General features: G+C 47.2%; 1 protein-coding gene across 1 annotated transcript in view; it reads left to right on the top strand.

Annotated features, from left to right (window-relative positions):
• The window catches only part of LOC142588796 (sperm-specific sodium:proton exchanger-like), a 62,732-nt gene that overhangs the window by 43,392 nt on the left and 1,403 nt on the right, over positions 1-17,937 (top strand). The window contains exons 14-18 of the mRNA XM_075700616.1: positions 945-1,070; positions 3,251-3,343; positions 5,861-6,046; positions 12,969-13,106; positions 17,530-17,730. Coding sequence (XP_075556731.1) covers positions 945-1,070; positions 3,251-3,343; positions 5,861-6,046; positions 12,969-13,106; positions 17,530-17,730 — 744 coding nt within the window. The remainder of the gene's footprint in view (positions 1-944; positions 1,071-3,250; positions 3,344-5,860; positions 6,047-12,968; positions 13,107-17,529; positions 17,731-17,937) is intronic.

Genomic DNA, 17,937 nt, shown 5'->3' on the forward strand with positions numbered 1-17,937 from the left:
CGATATTCCATTCGATTGTGGCATTATACGATCATGTCTCAAAAATCACCATTCGTGCACCCATAATATATGATGAACAAGAAAGGCCTTGCATTTTACTAACGGGAAAAGAAATGAAGACCACAGCTTTCCTTCTTTAATTTCAAGCCCAAACTGCGACGCCGCTAAATATCAATGCGTCGTCGTGGCATCCTGCATTCACTAAATTTTTCACCTGTTCACGCGCTGTTACTGCACAGAAGCTGTCAAAGATCGCTATAGGTTCAGACCTTGGTTTCTTTAGCATGCAGTGCGAATCTCGTTCGTCGATAAACTGTTAAACTGGTCCCTAACATGTCGTCATCAAAATAACATGACGTCATGAACAGTTGCGTAGTAAGAGAACTTCAAGGCGCCAACGCTATCCCTCTTTTGTTTCTCGTCTTTCTTTCTCCTTCTTTTCTTTCTTTCTTCTTGGCTTGCCAAGTCCGGCATTTTCCTTGTTCCCCGAATCATGACAACCTACCTTCACTCACGGTTATATATACTTACTAGTACTATTCCTTCGATCACGTGTGATTAACAGGTGGAGCTGCAGAACGGCTGCCTATTATACATGTGGCGTTGCACTTCCGAGCTCGTGGTCGCGGGTTCGGACCCGACCGCGGCAGCCGCATTTGACTAGGAGCGAAATGTCAAAGAAACAAAGAACGCTCGTGTTCTTCTGTTTAGGTGCGCGTAAAAGAAGCCCCCCAGTTGCTCGAAATTAAAGACTCCACTACGGCGTGCGCCTCAATCATATCGTGGTCTTGGCATACAAGACCACAAAATATAGCATAAACTTAAGAACCGCTGCGTTTATCTAGCACCCCGCATTTTCGTAGTGCTGTCGCCAGTCGTGAACTACACAGCGTTCCCAGCCGTATCACGAAGATGTCACTCGCACCGCGCTTGCATTTCCACAGCGCCTGGAGCAGCTGATCCGCGACCTGAACCGGCTTCCGAGCTCGGTGTCGGTGCCCGAGACCACCGTCAGCTTCCTGCTCAGCGTGCCCTGGCTGCCCGCTGAGAGCGTGCCCCGCCTCAAGAAGGTGCCTCCATTCATCTATCTATAGCGTCTGTCTCTCTCTGTCTTGAAGTCCCGAAAATGCACAGTGGGTAATGAAGGACGCCGACCTTGCAACAATGTGCCGCGCCACTGATTGCTTACGCCTGAAACACGCGCGCAGTGATACACGTAATTTTTGAATAGACATTAGAGCGTTTTAGTTTGCAAACCTCTTATCATTCACGGAGGCGTATATGTGATGATAATGATGATGATGATGATTTATTGGCGTGCCCTTTGAAACGGGACGCTGACGAATAGTCACCTAGCCTGCTTGAATTAATCGGGTATGCTATACATGCTTTTAATTCTAGCATTTTTCTGCACATCTGCACACTCTTCTTTTTTCTCTTTGTCAAAACTTCTCTATATGTATCTTGTACCGCTACCCATGCCTGTAGCGGATTTTCTCTGCCGATACTACAAATGTCTCTTGCTTATATCGACTGCTGACCGGTTGATGCTTCCACACACTTCAAATCCAATCGCTTCTGGACGGTGTACGTTACTTATACGGGTCTCACTGGGTGAGTTTCTTCGCATTCCGTTTGGGTGTGCTCAGCGGTCTCTGGAATTTCGCTGCAGCATACACATGCCTCATCTTGTTTACGAATATTTGCTCCGGTATGCTATTGTCCTTACGCAGCAAGCTCGAGCCACAAATAGTGAGGCACTTCCCTTCGTGTTATCGCACAGATTTCCCCCTCTAAATTCTTTCTTCCCATTCTTGCAATCCTCCGTGGTCTTTTTTCGTTTCCATTGTTTGCCATCGCTTTCTCCGCTTCTCTCAGTTTCTTTATCAATACTCCTGGTTGTCTACTTACACTTACGATTTCCCTGTACTTGGTTGTCAACTTTCTTGACATCTTCCTCCATTCTGTGTCCACGCTGTTAAGGTACAGATACTTACGCGTATTAACCGCCCATTTATTTTGATCCACGCTGCTGAGTCTTTCTTCAAAAGTAATTTTGCTCTGCGCTTCTCGGACTTCAAAAGAGGCCCAACCCATGCCACCCTTCACTGCCTTACTTGTGGTTTTCCCGTAGGCTCCCAAAGCCGACCGGCCTACCGATCTTTGCTTAACTTCCAACCTGGACAAGATATCCGACTTTAAGCACCGAACCGCAAACGTTAGCGCTGGCACCATTACTCGTTTCCAGATCCCACGCACTACTTCATATTCATTGTGGCCCCAAAGTGCTACGTGTTCCATTATTGCCGTATTCCGCTTCACCTTTATTTTCAGATTATCTTTCTGTGTGCTTGAATAAGTCTTTCCTTCGTTTGCGTGTGCGCCGAGGTATTTACATTACTTGACTATGGGTATGACTTGCTGCTGAATTGATACCACGTAATTACTCGTCTCTTCATTAAAGATCATAATTCCAGATTTCTCTGTGCTAAACTTAAGACCGGGACTTGTCACTGCGTTGCCACACGTATTCTCAAGTCTCGTAAATCTCTTGCATTGTCCGCTAGTAGAACTATGTCGTCCGCATACATCAGTCCTGGGACCTTCTGTTGTAACCTTTGCCCTTACGCATGTGGGAATAAATCAAATCCTAATTCACTGTTTTCCGGTCGCTTTTCTAAGCCCTTAACATAAAACGTGAACAACAATGGAGACAGAGGACATCCTTGCTTCATTCCTTGGGGAACTTCCACCGCCTCAGCATACATTTTCGGCCTTTCTGTACAATTGTTACTCGGTCAATTGTCTCTATATATCTCCCTCAGCAACTCCGTGAAATCGCTGTCTATGCATTCGTGCTTGATAACGTCTCATGACGATTCCCGGTCTGCGTTGTCTTACGCTTCCTTAATATCGAGACGTGCTATCCTAGAGGTCTATTCTGAGCTACTGAAATCTCTATGCGCCGAGTTAGTACAAACATATTATCCTAAGCGTCTGCCTGGTCTGAGCCCATTCTGTTGTTCATCCAGTATTGCATACAGTTAAACTATTTCAGTTACATGCTCCCCGACACAGATTCTACGCACCTACATTGCAGACAATGGTACTAAACTCCGTGACATTTTGGGTTGAAGAAAAAGAATATTTGATGCGCTATCTCAGGAGGTAATATTTTGAGCAAAATAAGCTCTTGTGTCATTAGGGTGCGGTACTTGTCGTTAATTCTTCATTTTCTCACATCCCGCAGCTTTACTGCTGGAAGTACAACAAGGGCAAGCAGCTTGTGTCTTCCGGGAAGAAGCACCAGGCCATCCACATCGTCTTCTCTGGAATAGTCAAGGTGTGTACCGTCCCAGCACAGACTTGAATAGCTGCATTAAATGTCTTCAGACTGGAAAAATGTTAGCTCAAGACTCCGTATTTATTTATTTGGCGGGAAAAATTTCTCTTTTTACATTAATATACATAAGAATGTGAAGGCCTCACTTTCGTTCTTTATTTTACGCCGAGAACATCATACGTTTTCTCGTATGGGGAAATGTTCACTCATCGATAGACTTACTTGAAATAAAAATGGAATAATTCGTACTATTTACAATTTTTCATCCGCCCACACTGCGGTAACTTTACTACAGAGGTATCGTTTAATCAGTTGATAAACCTTTATGATTATCGTCTACATAATGTTTTCAAAATGAACCAAAATATTAATCCATTAAGCTATGACAACTGCGAATTTGCGCCAAAATATACCCGCGTATGCCACAAGACATCGCAAACATTGCGATGTGCCACCAAATGAAACAAACTATAATAATCAAATGTTAGGCAGCGTTATTCCTCGAATTACGATCGGGACTGGGATTTTTTTTCGAATGTCTAAGAAAAAAGAATGGAATGTTGTTCGAATGCCATGCATGTACGTTGTTGTCTACATGTGCTCATTTCTGGCTTACGCCTGTGAATGCCTATTCTTTATTTTCTTTCGCTCTTTCCCTTTAATGTTTCTTTTCTTTTTCTTGAGCCCTACAGGACTGGTTACGCTGATATGGCGAAACGAGAACGTGTAACTCTACTTACGTATACTTCGCGTGATCCTCATTTCTTTGCAGTGAAGCATCAAGCTACTGGTGCTCCCGTCAAAGGACGTGGGAGACCGCAGAAGAAGTGGGTTTGGGGGGGGGGGGGGGGGAAATGTACTAGGCGTTTGTTGTCACACGTAGTATTTTTCCAGCTGTTCCGCGGCTCAGTGTGCCGTCATAGCGACCGCGCGGCCGCTTTCGCTCTATCACGTGGTACTGATAGAGCATTTCCACAATAACATGCGCGGCATCGCCACCCTGCGAAGCTCGTGCAGTTCTTTCTTTTCTTTTTTGAGAGAGAGAGAGAGGGGGGAGCTGCCTTTAGTTGTTGGGAATGAGACAGCTCACAACAACTAAAAAATATCCACGGACAGGCGCAAACACCTGTCCGTGTCTATTCTTTGTCTGGGTCCTCTTTTGCGCCTAAAACAATTTATAGCCACATACCAACTAGCCCGACAACAGACGTTACTAAACTGTACTTTTCGTTCATTTGAGTCTTGCATGAACATTCAAAGTGTGCGCTTCTCTTGGAGTTCATTGTTAGTTGATAAGGAGTACCTTGCCATTAACCTGATTAACCCAGCAAGCGTCTAGAACGCCTCCTTCACCAGAACAGCCTAAATATGAAACATAAATTTGAAATTCGGTGTCATTGCGACATACCGGCAATAAGGTTTCGGTTCGAAAATCAAGCACGGGAATTTTGCTCTCATTTTTTTCCACAAATATTTTCCGTGCAAACAGAAGAAAGCGTGGTTTGTAAAGAATTACGGCCTAAATCGATTTACTATTCTTTTTAATATCACTGTTTAACAAGGACGTGTGCGTAAATAAGTCTGAGGGCGACTTCCGAATCTCGACACTAGCGACTGTCGCCACTGCGCCGCCGCTGCTGCAAAAGCGTGCTGGCGGTATAGATGTCCTTGGCGGCCTGAAGGGCAACTGCGCTAAGAAGCATGCTGCGTGTCGGTACTACGAGAAACCCGTTAAGCCCACGAGGTTGAAAGTCAGGGATAAGAAAAGACGGCAGATCCCACGTCCTCTGCGAATCGATGTTATGCGAAGCGGTGTGCCGGGAGCCTATCAGCTTAACGAAACGACCACAAGAGCAGCAATACCTAGGCGGCTGTCACATGACCACGACCTACTGTATAAAGCACGACCTACAGTAGGCCGTGCTCGTGACCTACATGACGCACATGTCATGATATTCATGTCATGACCTATCATTTATGTTTGTCATGCACACTTGTCATACTATGCCAATTTTGCTACATACCAAGACGTAGGCGGTTGTTTCATGACCGACATGACACGCATGTCATGATGTTCAATGTCATGACCGATAATCTACGTTATGTGTAATTAATGTCAAACACTCTTGTCATAATGTCCCAATCGGTACATACCAAGTTAACGAAACGACCGTGGCAGCACCAAGACGTAGGCGGCCAGATAGATAGTATCAAAGTGGCACATGTTTGCCACGAAATGCTTCGCACTTTAAAGACATTCCTGCTATAGTAGTGAGATTGAGGAGGTGCACCCTTAACCTTCGCCTTAAAGTTCACCAAAATAATTGGCATCGACCTTCCAGTCAAGGTTGCCTCTAACCAGAGTACGGGGGGAGAGCGCCGCGGGTTGCCGTTACCACTGTGAGTGTAAATTGGTCGCTCACCTGATCAACCCCGGCACACTAGTGGTACCAGTCAAGCCTGCAGCGCAGACCTCCCCTTGACGTCCTCATCGCGATGCACGCATACTTTTTGCAGATCGAGGGCACACGACAGACTGGGCCCCGACGGCTGCCGGTACTGGCCAACGCCGACTCGATCCAGTACTTCTCGTCCGAAGGCTCCTTCACCGACTTCCTGGTGGCGCCTGGCTCCCTCGGCATCGTCGGCTTCCTCAACAAGACCAACTCCGTCTGTAACGTCATTTGCGAGACCGACATAGAGGTATGTACCCGCAGTTGAGAGATCTGAGCGAGCAGGTCAAGATTTCTATTGCTTATACAGCACAGAAGTGTCTTCTTTTTTCAACGTCTCCCGCCGAGGCTAGTAGGTAGCAATCGCGAGTATCGCTAACGGGTCCGACTGGTTGGCCATGAGCACGTCAAGAGCTGTGGTCAAGGGGCGATAACTATGCCCAAAAAAAGAACAAAAAGGAGCCACGTGGGAAGAGGAGGACAGGGCTCAGTGAAGCCCAGGCAGTGCATGTCGTGGGAAGAGGAAAGATAGAGGTTGAGACCAGCCACAGGAGCCGGGCGGGTCCGATTTGGCAGAGCAACTCACGTAGCCTGCAAACTTGTGCAGCACGGAAGGGAGACATGTGTATCCTCAACCGCAAGCGTTCTCCGAGCACGGGACCGGCGAAGCAAGAAAATGAACGTATCTTCCAGAAACCCGAAGGATATCGTCTGCTTACCCGTGCGACCTCCACAACACGACACCGCTGAATTACAGAAGTTCAATGGCGAAAATGTGACAACATGCAATTTTTCATCAAAATCTGTGCTGCGATAACTTTTGCGGTCGGCTGAAGCGCGGTCAAGCACCGAAATGCGTTTGTCGTTTTTGTTGTCCCCCTTGGTTGTGTATCCCACACCCGCTTCTTGCGCGTCTACATATAGCTTTGACGTGACGTCATGGACGCCATATTCTGACCTCATTCACACTTCAACTGCGCTGCTGCGAATGCGATAAACAGGTGTCAGATGAAGGCACATCTTGGATGGATGGATGGATGGATGGATATTATGAGCGTCCCCTTTGGAACGGGGCGGTGCGTTGTTTATTACTGGGGGGAAATGAAAGCGGAACATGCACTTTCTTTTTATTTAGCGTGAAAAATTCCGGCACCCCAGTTTTAGCGTGCCGTCAAGTGCGACGGTTACAGATTTGTAAGTATTTTTTTACGTATCTGGACCCCCAACTCCGACGCGGTCTATTCAAATACATGTAAAATGCAAAAACGCTTTTCTGAGGTAACCCCTGGACAGATTTGAATGATATTTGTCGCATTTGAGAGAGAAAGTTACATTCTAGTGACTGATGGAAGCGGAATTTCTATTTAGGGCACGAATTTTGTTGCGAGAATTTTCCGAAGTGCAAAAGTTTGAAAAAAAATAGAAGCACGAAGTTTACAAATGCATAGCTCTGCATCAAGAACAGATCTCGTTGTTCTGTAAACGGCATCCATTAGATCATTGAAAGCGGACAAATTTGATATGTCGTTTTACATCTTACGTGAATTTGTTATGTTGTTTACAAGGGTTCTGCAAAAGTTGTATTTCCATATTACAAAATTTTTTGACATTCATGTATAACATATCAATTTTGTCCGCTTTAAATGTTCTATTAGATGCAGTTCACAGAATTGCATTATCGTTTCTCGTTGCTGAGTTACAGAGTTGTAAACTCGATAGTGTCGTTCTTCGGAAATTTTCTAATTCTTCCAATTTATAACAACAGCTTTACTACATAGATAAAAAATTCGAAACCAGCAGTCATTAGATCTTAAGTTTTTCTTTTGAATGCAACAAACTTCATCAAATTTGGTGCAGTGGCTGCCGAGAAAAACTAATTCTCCTGTATGTATTTAGTATAGGAGCACCCGAGCTAACGCTTCCTCTTGAGAGAGAGAGAGAGAGACAACTTTATTTATCCCATCTTAAAGGGAAAGGGGCTGCGGGAAGAAGGCGAGGGAGGTTATCCTACTCGCGGTAGGCCTCCTCTACCACTTCAAAAGAATTTCTTGCGGGCAAGCCAGCGTGTTAAGACGCTTGGCGCGTTTCAATCAGTGCTGCGGAAAGGAACTGGCGCCCCCATTCCAATTCCATTCCGAGGAATTAGAACTTGTCGCAATTCTATTTCTTTCAATTTTCCGAATGAAAAAAACTTAGCCCATTCCCACTCCGGGAATGGCCGGGCAGTTCAATTCCATTCCTGTAATTCCTCAACGTAGAAAATTCATATTGGTAGTTTTATCGAGTTACCGATGAACGCACCATAAAGCTGATTTATCAGACGTGTTAAGAACTGAAAAAATACGCAAAACACGTTACCGATGTCGAGGGATAGTAGCTTGGTGACATATCTCGTGCAGTACAACCACCCTACTGATTCCCATGGGGGCAGTTCTCCCCCTACCTATCGTATCTGCATTGTCAGCATGTTTTAACGGCTTGTGTTGTTTTCATATTGTTTAAGCTTAAATGTATTAATGCTAAAATGACGACATTGCTTATTTTTGCGTAGGTGTCCTCGTGATTTTTCAAATGCTGCAATAAAGGTCGCAAGCAGTGCAAGGTGCAAAAAGAAGCTTTATTTTGGTTTTATTCGTCGAAATTTTGCAACAAAATGTCATGAGCAAAATGGGCGCTTCGCGGTTTAGGTTTGAAAACCCGAAGTGTAAATGACGGCTGCTCCAACATTTAGTTCTAAAAACAAAAAGTGAGATCAAACAGTTGCCTTATAACTATGTGTTGTGCTTCACAAACATGAACTGCTCGAAAGAGGTGCTTGACAGCCGATTTCGCTTCGCTGTCATTATCAGGGATGCCGTAAAAAACACGCGTTCCACGTCAGCTGACGTCGCATTCACAGTGAAAACTGTCGTTGCGAGGCGGGAAAGCGAGGGAAAGTGGCTAGCGTTCGCTTTCCAATAGGTCAGGGGCTTAACCGTGTCTGCAGAAGTTCCCTCCGTACGGTAAAGAGAAATTTCCCCTGCAGAGGTATGATGTATGATGTTTGTATGATGTTTTGTACGGTGTTTTGTATGATGTTCTTAAACATCAGTCTGCTTGGCCTTGCTTCAGAGTCTGCATTCGCTACGGTGCTGGCGCTGTCCTGCTTTAGCAAAAGAGGCCCCTGCCCAGCACAGCAGAACGCATCTGCTCCGCTGTTGCAGCTGAACACCAAGAAGACTTAAACCGTGGGTCTAGGAGGGCAGCCATAAAAAAAAAACGGAGTCAGTCCACGTGCTTGCGAACTGCTTCTCCAGGCTACGCTGTAGGCCTTTAGCGGTCTCTTTGCAAAGGAGTGTGCCTTTGCTTAAGACTTCCACAAGGGAAACTTCGATATTTCACAGCGCGGGAAGCAAAAGCCCGGTTGTCTCGTGCCTTTTCTCTACAGGGGAGCGAAGCTCAGTCAAGTCTGTAGCCAGCCTCAGTTCATATTTAGACAGTTTAGCCTTCATGCACGCGTGCAGAGTTTCTGTCAGGCCTGGATGACTCGAAAACTGGTAACAAGATTTCTCATCGTTCGCAGCTGCGATTTCCACCTCATCGCGATGTGATATTCCAAATTCAGACCGGTCGCATTCAACACTTCTTCCGTGTCTGCGGTGCTCTTACCTATAGGTGCAAGGATGGCGCCGCGTTTTTGTACAACTTCCTCGGCATTCGGGTCCTAAAACAAAGCGAGGACGACAATTAGTGAATATTGCCACTTCATGTACAGGCAGCGCAAATGGCAAACATGGAATGCAACATAGTTTCAGTAAGAGAATGATTACACATTTAATCGTACGGTATTGCACTCGACGGCACACTTACACTGTTCAAGACTTCATAAGACAAAATAAAGTGGCGATATAGACAGTCGTTTTCTCCAGCCCTTCGATAAATTGAGTGCACATTAATGCATAGGCTGCACCTTCCTGTTCTTTAGAAATACATGTGGGGCGCGTAGTGCCATGGCTACGGCACTACGGCTGGTATTATCTTAATGAAATTGGCTTCGTAATTCAAATAAACATACTAGCAGCAGACCGCCGCCTGGCTGACTGCTCTTATATGTCCGGCAACTGTGGTTACGGGCAAAGCAAAGCGATGTGTACTAAGAAGGAGTGACGTACGTAGGATTTCATATTCCCGGGCCGGGTGAGGAAGGTGTAATCCAAATAAAAAGGGAGAGGGAGACCACGAAAGCAGAAAAATAGCAAGGAGGCCCAAAATACAATAAGAGAAAAACAGCTTGAACGAGAAATCAAGCAAATCCAATTTTTTTAAATGTAACTTCGGGGCACCGTGCGCGTTCTTTACATGACGTGCCAGTTTTGTTTTTGTTTGTCTTTAGAGGTATTTCAGAACTGGTGGCTAACGTGGTGAGAGCGGACCTCCAAGTCACGCAAGCTTGGTGGTTAAAGCATGCGGTAAGAAAATGATCCGCAGCCACTATTTGATGGGAAGCACAGTTCGTGACATCGGCCATGGCAGCAAATGCTCCACGAATCCCCAAGATGAAAAATCGAAGCACGCTCGAAAAGTCGGCTAAACATGAGCTGGGGGTAAATGCATAATAAAGCCCCGAAACTGTAATAAGCACAGTTGTCTGCCCTTTTCAAACTGCAGTTATTATATTCATACATTCTTTGTCCATGCATTCATGCCAAATTATTTAACAAAGCTTGGCCCAAACAATTGTTCATGAACATAGTAATAAATGAACGACGCATCAATGCACACGTGTATGAAACCAATATGTCATTTAATAGCTCATACCTGCCTAATGGCGTCTTTTACGGCAACCTGCAGGCTGTGGGCGGCGCAGCCAAATCGATATTTCTCCAACTGATAGAACTCGCTTAAAAGCTCTTTGGTTAAGCGTTCCGGGCAGTCGTTGAAATTATAATCATTATCGTCCTCTTCAGTATCTCATCCGGTAAATGCAAATGCCTTTATCATCGATGAAGCGTTATCTGTCACCACGCGAAGGACCTGGAAAACGAAACAAAAACAGTTAACGGAGGCGAAATTGTACGACTATACATATTTCACCTCGTCAGCGATGTTCCCCTGCAGCAACGCTGCGTCATACTCGGAGCGGATCCGAGGCAGCTGTGTGGCTCCCCGTTAGGCGAGTGGAATAGAGGTACGTGTGAGCCGGGAAGTCACTGTCCATGAATGTTGCTTCGACAGCCAGGAAGTCCTCCGTAGACCGCGACGTCCGTAGGACACGTCTAGTGCGATGCACACGTACTCCGCTCCCGCTAAAGACGATGATATTTTGGCCTGCAGTACTGATACTTTCCCGGGAAAGAACTTCTCTCTGAGGTCACCCCGCGATGGCAACTTGTAGCCCGGCACGGCGACCTGAATCTGAAAGAATACAAAGCAGTTACATTGATAAAAGGCGGCTTATAATATTGCCAAACTTACCGTTAAGAATTGTTTGAGTCCAGTTTCTCTCGACAGCATGAAAGGGTTCATGTCAGCTCAAATCATGTTGATTATGGCATCGTCAAGAGCAGCCTTTCGATGAACAGGCACAGAGCTGCACCCAGCGGGGAAGGCCGACGTTACCTTCAGCTGGCTTGCCAGCCCGTTCTCTTGTTGCGTGTGCTTTCTTGTTCTCGTTCTTGTTTCTCGTTCTCTTGTTCGTGCTTTCTTTTTCGGTTCCGAATCAAATTAGATGAAACTACAATTACAGCATGTACAGTTTCGGAGCAAAGCTCGCAGCGTGTAGCTTGTTTGTTCTCTTCGCGGGTAATTTCGAAAAATTAAAATCCCACTCATAAAAATTCCGCAATGTTCCGCACAACGGATACCAACGGCACACAACCGCGGTTACGCGAAGAATCGAGAAAACTTCGGAGCAACTCAGTCTATAAGGACAGAATTGTAGTAAGCGCGTTGCTTGTAAATGTACTGTGCTTGTAATCAGCCAAGCCATTTTAAAAATACTGCTTCGTTGTTAAATTCGAGGCTCTGACTCACTAATGTTTGAACGTGGGCTGGTTGATTTTTCGCCGTATTTTGACACAAACCAGCGCGTAGACGAAAAAGCGCTCTATTTTCGGAAATAGGCGTAATTTCATTCCGGACAAAAGGCGCTTAATTCCATTCCCATTCCTCCAAGCGTTGTCGCCATTCCATTCCCATTCCATTCCGAGGTCGCGAAAATGTGGAATGATTCAAGAGTCATTCCCATTCCGGAGTATAACTCAGCAACACTGGTTTCAATTTGGCCACCTCGACAGGTTGAGCCGCTGCAGTTAGTAGCGATTCTGCGTGTTCGCGGAGTATTCTGCACTTAGAAAAGTGTAGGCCGCTTTGAAATTTAGGACAATGAAGACAGATAGAGCGTAATAAACAGAGCCTCAAGAACGTCTGGATCCACAAGTATGATCATCAGACAAATCCATGTACTTCCCATCATTCCCATGGTGACTGAACGATAGCAGGGCCAGAGTTCCCTCTAGTGATTGTTTCATGAAACTCTATGCTACGACCTACTGTTATACAGTAGGTCGTGGCATACTTACTGTTATAGACTTACTGTTATACGGTAGGTCGTGCTCTATGCATCCCGTCGTCAGACTGGCAGCCCAGTTGCGCCGACAGCTGGCGACAGGGGTCGAGTTTAAAAGAGTACTGACGTAAGAAAAAAATTCGATCTAGTCATTTTCTGCTTTAATAAGTAGCTAATGGCCCAGTAATCATGGCACGATACCTCAATTACTTGAGAGCGCGACAGGTAATTATTTGGAGTAGCGACCAGTCCTAGTTTCGGTTTCAGAGAGCAACCAGATGGGCCAGAGAAGGAATGTGAACCATGGATGATGTAAACACAGCTGGGCACCTGATCTCAAAAACCTCTGACGTACGCCCTGACGCGCACCCTGTGCTCGCGAGCTTCGTGTAGCTAGTTCGTCTGCTACGCCTGCATGTGCTTTGCGATGTCCTCCCACCTTCGTCGTCCTCGTTTTCGTCGTCCAGCGGCGACGATTTCCTGCAGGCGAGAGTCATCGCCGTATTAGAAGTGCATTCTGCAAAGAATGTCGAAAGACTACTTAACCAGCTAAAACGATTATGTGTTGCTGTTCAGAAGTTCCTAAGCGTCCAGTAATAAATTACTTTCTCTCTCTCCCCGCCAGGCGTGCGTGATCCCGATGTCGCTGATGGACAAGCTGGTGGCCCGGGACGCGTCCTCGCCGTGCATCCTTTACCGCATGTGGCAGTGGGTCGCCGTGCGCATCGCCCTCGACTTGCTGCAGGGGCGAGAGGAGTTCGAGGTGCGTATAGTGCACTCGGTAACTTGAAAAAAATTTAATTATGGGAGTTTACGTGCCAAAGCCACTTTCTGATTATGAGGCACGCCGTAGTGGGGGACTCCGGAAATTTGGACCACCTGGGGTTTTTTTAACGTGCACCTAAATCTAAGTACGCGGATGTTTTCGCATTTCGCCCCCATCGAAATGCGGCCGCCGTGGCCGGGATTCGGTCCCGCGACCTCGTGCTCAGCAGCCCCACACCATATAGTTACTAAGCAACCACGGCGGGTCACTCGGTAAATCTGTTGGCAAGTTCTGTCGCGCCGCTTGTAAAGGAATGATGGTTGTTTTTGTTCACGGTTTGTTTCGTTGAATGACGTTTTCCTCTTAAAAGGCTCGCAGCTGGTCCGGGAAGACGCGCAACCGCGAGTCCGATTATGCTGCACAATGTCGGCTGGAAATTTAGCCCATTGTCCTCCACGGCGCCCGCATACCGGTGGGGGAGGAATGCAAAAAAAGAAAGCGCTAGTATTCTTTTAGATCTAAGTGCACGTTAAATAACTCCAGCTCACCGTTAATACGGACCCGGCCTTCAAGGCGTCGCTCAGTGCGCAGTTTAGGAAATTGTAGGAGACTCTACAATTTAATTTTAAATTTGGCATCACTGAATGTAGACAAGACAACCAGTGTACAGAACGGGTTCCAATGGAAGGAAACCGAAGTCGAGGTGGAAGAGGGTTAGATGATGCGATGGAATTAATTTGCAGGCATAAAGCGAAGTCAGCTGCATGCAGTGGCGTACCAACCATTTTTCGAGTGGTGGGGAGGGGGCACGCCATCTCTCTCTCTCTCTCTCTCTCTCTCCATATATATATATATATATATATATATATATATATATATATATATATATATATATATATCCCTTGCGGATTGCCCGATTGTCATAGCAATAAGAAAGGCTGAAAAATGCGTCAGTGAAAGTTATCTTAATTGCTCATGGGCAGATCTGGTTTTCAATCGCGCATTCTGAAATATTACAGTCTAGTGTTGCCAATATCTTCGGAAGTGTGTCGCTCAAGACGAAAAAGTCACTAAAATTCTCGCTATAACTGTGAAGTGCATTTTAAAAACGTGGGTGAAGAAGGGTAAAAAAAAGGACACCGACCACTGAAAGAATACAAGAATAGACGTTTCGGCTCCCCTGATGGGAGTCTTGCTCACAATGAAATTAAGGACGTGCGATAAAATGTTTATATGGCTTGAAAATATAACTTAAGCAGCACGTGTAGATGGGGGGGGGGGGGAGGGGAGGGTTCCGTCATTCCGGTTGGGAGTGCTATGTGTCATTTGAATTAGGAGGGATTCCAAGTGGTGTATTGAAATCAAATTTCTTTCTTTTTTTTTGGGGGGGGGGCGGGGGATAACGCCAAGATATTAGGGAAAAAAACGCGCACTCTACAAACATCGCAGATCGCTTTGAAGGTGAGGCCCGCGCGGGCGCGCGCTTTAACCACGTCGCAGACCGCTTTCAAGACACACGAGCGCCGGTAACGCGTCCCTACGGTGTCCGCGACTCGTGTGGCCAACGCTGTAGTAAACGCTGCGGTGGTCTCCACTCTGTGCGGAACAGCGGCCGAGGAGGACATCGAGGCACTCTAGCAGCCTCCGGAGAAGAACGCCCCTCCTCCCTCGCCTGACCCCTCTGCCTCGCGCGCGACAGGAGAGGGCACGCATCTGGGCCGCGTTCCTTGCTCGCGCACGCAGTAGACCACTTTCGCCAGCTCACCCTCACACGCTTTCACTCATACGGAACCTCACGGCGACGGCGACGGTAGAAATGCGCCTGGAGTGTCCATATAATTGCTACAGCAATAATAAACTTCAAACGTGTGAACACAATGTGAAGGCTATGATCACTATGTTTTGAAGCATAATCACAACGTGAAGGCTACCAACGGGAAGGCAGCCGTTGGTTCATCATGGTCACAGAGCCTATGCATCGTCCAGCGAGTTTCGGCCACTTGCATCTAACTTTTGAATATTAAACTGTGTTCTAGAAGGCCATTTTGCAAGCAACCTTCTTGACTTTTAAACTACGTCGGTAAAATATCGCCAACTGTTCATTCAAGTCACTAAAGGAAGTCGCCGATTGCTGAATAACAAACTTTGCCGTAAACAGGCAAAAAAGTCACTAAATCTAGCGTCAAAATCTCGAAAATGGCCACACTGATTAAATACCGGTAAATTATGCAAGCAAATTTCATTTTGTGTTTTCAAAGATGGTTAGGTCAGACGGCACCAACAAACACAGCATGATGCAAGTGATGGTACATTAAACCTATTTTGGACAGCCTAGCGACAGCTTTCCCAGCAATGCAGGTTTGCAAGGCACGTCCCACAGGCGTAACGCTTTATTAGTTCGGCTGGCCGAGCTAGCGTCATTTGCTACAGCACGTGGCCGCGAGGTCCGAAAGACAATCCTATCTGCCCAAGCAGGGTAAACGTAATAAATGAATCGTACCTATGTGGGCGCAATTCTGAGGGAAAGCTTTGCCTCAACTGTTCTTTTGTTGTATTTATGCAGTGTGCAGTCGACAGTGCCACCTTTCACAAGTGTGTGTGCGTAGGGGGGCAAACGGCTTACTTTTCCCCTTCACTTCTGACTGTGTGTGTGTGTGTGTGTGTAGGAGGGTGGGGGCCGTCTCACCCCCCCACCCCACCCCACCGGTAGCCACTCCCAGCAGATGACGCCGGCATGGTATCACGCACGTACAGGCTACTATAAACATATATCTCACTCGAGGACCACGAGCACTCGCTGTAACAACGCCGGCGTGATGAAGAGCGCTGGCAGCGAGAAGCGAAAGCTTCGTGCTGCCTCAGTTTCACCGCAAGAACACCTTTCAAGGCCAAATAAATTAAAGCAGTCTTGAAAGTACTGGGAACCTCAATTGCACTATTGAGGGCACTAATCAGTGCCCTGAAGAGCCAATGTGGCCGAGACTCAGCGTGCAGCTGGCGGAGAGGCCAGACCCCATTATCAGTGCTTCAAGCGGCTCTCTGTAGACCCGAGTGGTCTTGGTAGGGAAGCCAGATGCCGTATTCCCGGCTTTCAATAGTGAGGGGGGCCTACTTGCCACCCCCCCCCCCCAAGTCTTAAGAGTGGGGGAGTGGGAACAAGTGCCCCCCTTGACGGGGGGAGGGGGGGAAGTGCCTCCCCGGTAGATACGCTTATAGTATGGTCAGCTGACGAAATAAACAGGTGTCACTGGATATAACTGGAAACGGCCTAAATTAGAATGATGGCAATGATGATCATGGTTGTGATGTTGATTATCATGATATGAAATGTAAGCGCAGTGCCTCATTCGTTCATTTTGGTTCAAGCACCGTATATATTACACAGGGCCGGTGTAGTAAATTGCGGGGAGCTTTAAACAGCTCTTCTTGAGATTCGTAACCTTCCTTGAGGTTGAAACTGGCCACTGTCCCTTCACGGGAGCTCCCAGCGGCCATCCGTTCGAGAGGTATGGCGGCTGCTAAGCGTTACATAGCGAAGGTAGTGTTCTAGAACACTTTAGCGAAGGTAAGCAGGAGGGGAAGGCGTCACAGAAGAGATAGAGTGCTACCATGGCGCTACTCTGATGGATAACCTTTCCCAGTCTGTGACCACCCCGGTTGTGAAGACTGACCTTGCGGGTAACGAGGCCTCGTAATGTGCAAAATACACGGACAGCTCTATCGAACGTTGCACGTCTCTTATGCATGGCGTTCCACATTTATTTTCAGCTAAGCACGAGGTCGCGGGATCGAATTCCGGCCACGGCGGCCGCATTTCGATGGAGGCGGAATGCGAAAACACCCGTGTACTTAGATTTAGGTGCACGTTAAACAACCCCAGGTGGTCTAAATTTCCAGAGTCCCCCACTACGGCGTGCCTCATAATGAGACAGTAGTTTTGGCACGTGAAACCCCATAATTTAACTTATTTTCAGTCACTAGAAGGGGATAAACATTTATTGCCCCAGGTAACTTTAGCTAGACTATTGCCTCTTGGGCACCTTGAGAAACTTGGGATAGTACTGTTTTCATAACTAGTTTATATTAGGCGAATCATCCCTTTCCTTAACAATGTCTTGGTTACGCTTACATGAGAGGGTCAGTGCGAGTCGCCGAAATTATCAAATTGATCGCAGCATAGATGGCGCAGTCTTCTTCTTTCTTTTTCTTTTTTTTTTTTTCGCGTCCCTCCTGCGAGGCGTTTCTACCGCGCTAAGCAACGCCAATTGAGTTAGATCACTTGTGAAAAACGACGCACGTGCTCTAGAGGTCACTGACTGACGCTCAGAGACCGCTCGTGATTAACGTGCGCCGTCTATTGCATAAATATGCGCAGCGTCGCAGCACTGCAAAACAGACTCTCTTCGTGCGCGTGCTGCAGGGCGTGGACCCGGACGCCCTGCGGCGCTACGTCGAGGACGGCCGGTTGCCGTACCTCGGTCGCGCCCGCAGCGTCGTGTTGGAGGAGGACGTGGACTGCGCCGTGCTCGTGCAGGGAACCATGAGCACGCTGGACAAGGGCCGGCGCGTGTTCTTCGGGCCGCAGTTCGTGCCCGAGAACGTGCGCTGCCTCCACGTAGAGGTGAGAGCATTCGGCGGCGGCTTTTAAACGCGGAGCTTTCCTAGTGTAGCCGGACGGCTTTCGATGCCGCGGTCGGCGATTGGACGGGATAACAACAGCCCATCTGCGCGAAGCTTTGCGTCTGTAGCGTCCGACGTGTTTTAGGCCCCGTGGTTGGACAGTAAGGACCCTGCAGCCACATTCATCATCGTCAGGAGCCCACGCACA

The sequence above is a fragment of the Dermacentor variabilis genome, chromosome 7 (genome assembly GCF_050947875.1).
Source record: "Dermacentor variabilis isolate Ectoservices chromosome 7, ASM5094787v1, whole genome shotgun sequence".
NCBI lineage: Eukaryota > Metazoa > Arthropoda > Arachnida > Ixodida > Ixodidae > Dermacentor > Dermacentor variabilis.